Source organism: Sphaerodactylus townsendi, linkage group LG01 (genome assembly GCF_021028975.2).
Source record: "Sphaerodactylus townsendi isolate TG3544 linkage group LG01, MPM_Stown_v2.3, whole genome shotgun sequence".
In the NCBI taxonomy this organism is placed as follows: domain Eukaryota; kingdom Metazoa; phylum Chordata; class Lepidosauria; order Squamata; family Sphaerodactylidae; genus Sphaerodactylus; species Sphaerodactylus townsendi.
In genome coordinates, this window is record NC_059425.1 from 121,957,313 (window position 1) to 121,960,564 (window position 3,252).

Here is a 3,252-nt window from a genome sequence, read left to right on the forward strand (position 1 = left end):
AGAAGACTGTAAAAGAATCAGTATTCTACATCATGTTTCACTGGCTTTATTTCCCTAGGAAACAAATTACTAATCAATAGAAAGAAACAAATAAAACAGTTAATTTTAGCATGTATTTTATGACCTGGTTCTCTGCGTAAGTAAACTCATTTAACTTAGGGGAGATGAACTCAGCAGTTTCCTAAGTAAATAAAAGAGAGGCAGCATGGAAGGTCTCTCTGGTTCTTGAAGGTTATTCAATCAGTTCCACACACCAAATAAAAATATGTAATGGGTTTGTTTATTTGTATACAAAATGCCATAATTTATCAATACTATGCAGCAAAATATATTATCATTCATATTCCAAAATAGTCAAACAGTATTTCACTTCCTTTCTATCTGCCCTTTAAAAATGACAACACTGTTTTGGCAGTTGAGCAGCTAAAAATAAAGTGCTATAATTACGTAGTCTTGGGATGCCTCCACTTTACAAATGTGATGTACTGTCTCATATAAAAAACACATTTTGTTTGTTTCCCACAACCCCAAATCTCTTACATTCTCAAGAATACACAGACATAAAGTGCTACTGTTTAAACATCCCCCTCCCCCCCCAAACAACTTCACAACATGGATCTGGTTCATACCAGGCACTGTAATTCACAAAAGTCAAAGATTGTCACGCTGTGTGGAATTATACAGAGGAAAAAGTCACTTAGACATCACTGGGGGATCTTGAACGAAAAGACACTTTAGGCTGAAAGCAGCCACAAAAAAGAACCCACATGGACCTTTGAATCTCTTGGTTTCTGTAAGCATAAATGATAGGATTGATCATGGAGTTATAGGTAGCTGGTAGAAGTGTGGCATAAGTGTACACAGTGGGGTAGCTGGGATCTCCAACTAAACAGTAGATCGCAAAAGGTAACCAACTGGCTCCAAAGGTCCCAAGAATTATAGCAAGTGTGGAGACTCCTTTTTTGGTTGCAATGTAGTGCGATGCTGTTAGGAAATGCTGCTGGAGCGCTATCTGGTGTGCGTGCCTGCAAACTATTTTGCAGATTTTAATGTACAGATGGAGCATAAGGATAAAAATGAAAAAGAAAGAGGCAGACAGCAAAGTCAAATTAATTTTGGTCAGAGGTCTGACAATACTGCATGATGAATAATCTTCCAGGCAGTTCCAGCCTAAGACAGGTAGCAGCCCTAAGAAGAGGGACACCCCCCAGGTGACGATCAGCATCATATGAATACAGAGGACAGTCTTCTCGGAGTAATAAGTCAGTGCATTGTATAGAGAAAGGTAGCGATCAACTGTGATGGCCAATAAACTACTCACTGAAGCAGTAAAAGAGGCAACTAGGAAGCCGACTGTAATAAGGCTGATGGTTTCTGACTGGATCACATAGTGGAAAACAAAATTCAGGATCAGGCCCATTCCAGCCAGAAGGTCTGCTGTAGCCAAGCTCCCAATCAGCACAAACATTGGGGTTCTCAAGTTGGGAGTGTAGAATATAATGGCTACTACTATAGCATTTTCGCAGGCAATGATGGTTCCAGAGATGCAGAGCATAATATCCCAGGGGTTGATGACAAAGATGGGGAGCTCACTAGAGAGCTCTAAAGAAGAATTGCTATAGCTGGTATGGATTTGGGGTACAGGAGCCACAGTTTCATTCAAAGAGACACTTTTGTTCATCTCTGCCACAGCCAGTATGCCACCTGCAAGAAGGAGAAAGGAGAAAATGGAGTGTTAAAAATGAAAGCAAAGTATAAGGAACCCTAGGCCCCCACAACCTCTGAACAAATAAAAAGTAAATGAGAAGGATGGGGTAAAAGTGTGTAAATAGTGACGAGGGGGATTCAACAGAAAGGGGAAGAAAACATGTCCAAGGAAAGGAAAAAAATGAGAATGATGCTGAAGCTACCTCTAGAACCGAAAGGACCTACCGAAGAAACCCACAGGGAAAAATTCCCAAGGGGATTAACTATGTTAGCCTGACTGGCAAAAGGAACGGGGAGTCGTGCAGCACCTTAAAGCTGGGCAGTTTTACTGTGGCTTAAACTTTCACGACTCACTTCATCAGATCCATCCCACCCTGGCGGAAGATTTGCTAATATTGAGCGTCTTAGCTGAGCCCGGCCAGCGACAGTGGAGAGGCTCTGTCCGTGGTGCTGAAATCAAAGCCTTGTCTCCCCACCCCCTTGAGGAAATAACCTGAACCCCTAGAAGAGGATAGCAAAGGCAGGCAGATGGCCGGACCCCGCGCTAAAGACACCCGTGACGGTCCCGCTGAACCCCCTGCCGCTCCCCTTCTCTTCCCTTCGCCGAGCAACCTCTGGTGGGCTGTAATTCTCCATCCACCACCACCACCACCACCACCACCACCACCACCCCGCTTCTTACTCCGCGTCAGGACTGAAAGATGCTTCTCATGGGTGCTGCTTCTGCCTTGGCTCTCCGCAGCGGGTTCTGCTGCCGTGTGGTCGGAGTTGGGTCCCCTCCTGCCTTTGGCGGGCAGAAGCAGGCTCGGCTGCAGCCGGTGCGTGGCTTGAGAGTGAGGGAGAAAGAGCAGGAGGCTCCAGGAGCTCTCAGACTGACGCAAATGTCAGAGCCGAGGGCAGGGCGCGAAGCTCTCCAAGCGCACATGGAGCATTGGACTCGGAGCCCTCGGCGGGGGGGGGGGGGGGGGGGCGGAGAAAGGAGAGGAGCGGAGAGGAGAAACGCGTGTAGTAAAATGCAGGCGAAGGCAAAGCGAGCGGCCAACGGAAGGGCAGAGGCACTAGAGGTGCCAAACTGGGCGGAGAGTGGAGGAGGGGTCCCTCCAGGAGAGGAGGAGGAGGAGGGAAGGGAGAAGGAGGCAGAAAAGAGCAGAGGGACAGGCACGCGGACGGGGCTGGAGAGGAGTCGAGCCACGAGGGGCGGGAGAGGCGGCAGAAGCGCTGAGCAGGAGGGCCAAGGCGGGCTGCGTGGGAAAGCAAGGCAGAGGGCGGCGCGGCAAGGGATGGGAAAAGAGCAACTTCACTGAGCCGCAGTCAACGAGTCGGCGCCACAAGCCATGCCTACTGAGAGAGCAGCGCTCGATTAACAACACGTTGCTGGCACCTTAGACACTTGCACTCGACACCAGCAGTCAGTCTAGTAATTGGGATTGCACCAGGGGCTCTCTTGCACATTATGCAAGGTAAACCCAGGATTCCTCCAGCCAGATACTGGAGGGCAGTTACACCAATTCTGCTTGATATAGATATACAGCACATCTCTATACC

At 48.0% G+C, this 3,252-nt stretch overlaps 1 protein-coding gene across 1 annotated transcript; it reads right to left on the reverse strand.

The window, feature by feature from the left end:
- Positions 1-284: 284 nt before the first annotated feature.
- Positions 285-2,511, reverse strand: GPR6 (G protein-coupled receptor 6). Its single transcript, XM_048508035.1, has 2 exons — positions 2,390-2,511; positions 285-1,704 (listed from the first exon to the last, which is right to left on the reverse strand). Exon 2 carries the CDS (start codon positions 1,679-1,681, stop codon positions 698-700), a length of 984 nt encoding a protein of 327 aa, XP_048363992.1. The 5' UTR covers positions 1,682-1,704; positions 2,390-2,511; the 3' UTR covers positions 285-697.
- Between the last annotated feature and the right edge of the window lie 741 nt (positions 2,512-3,252).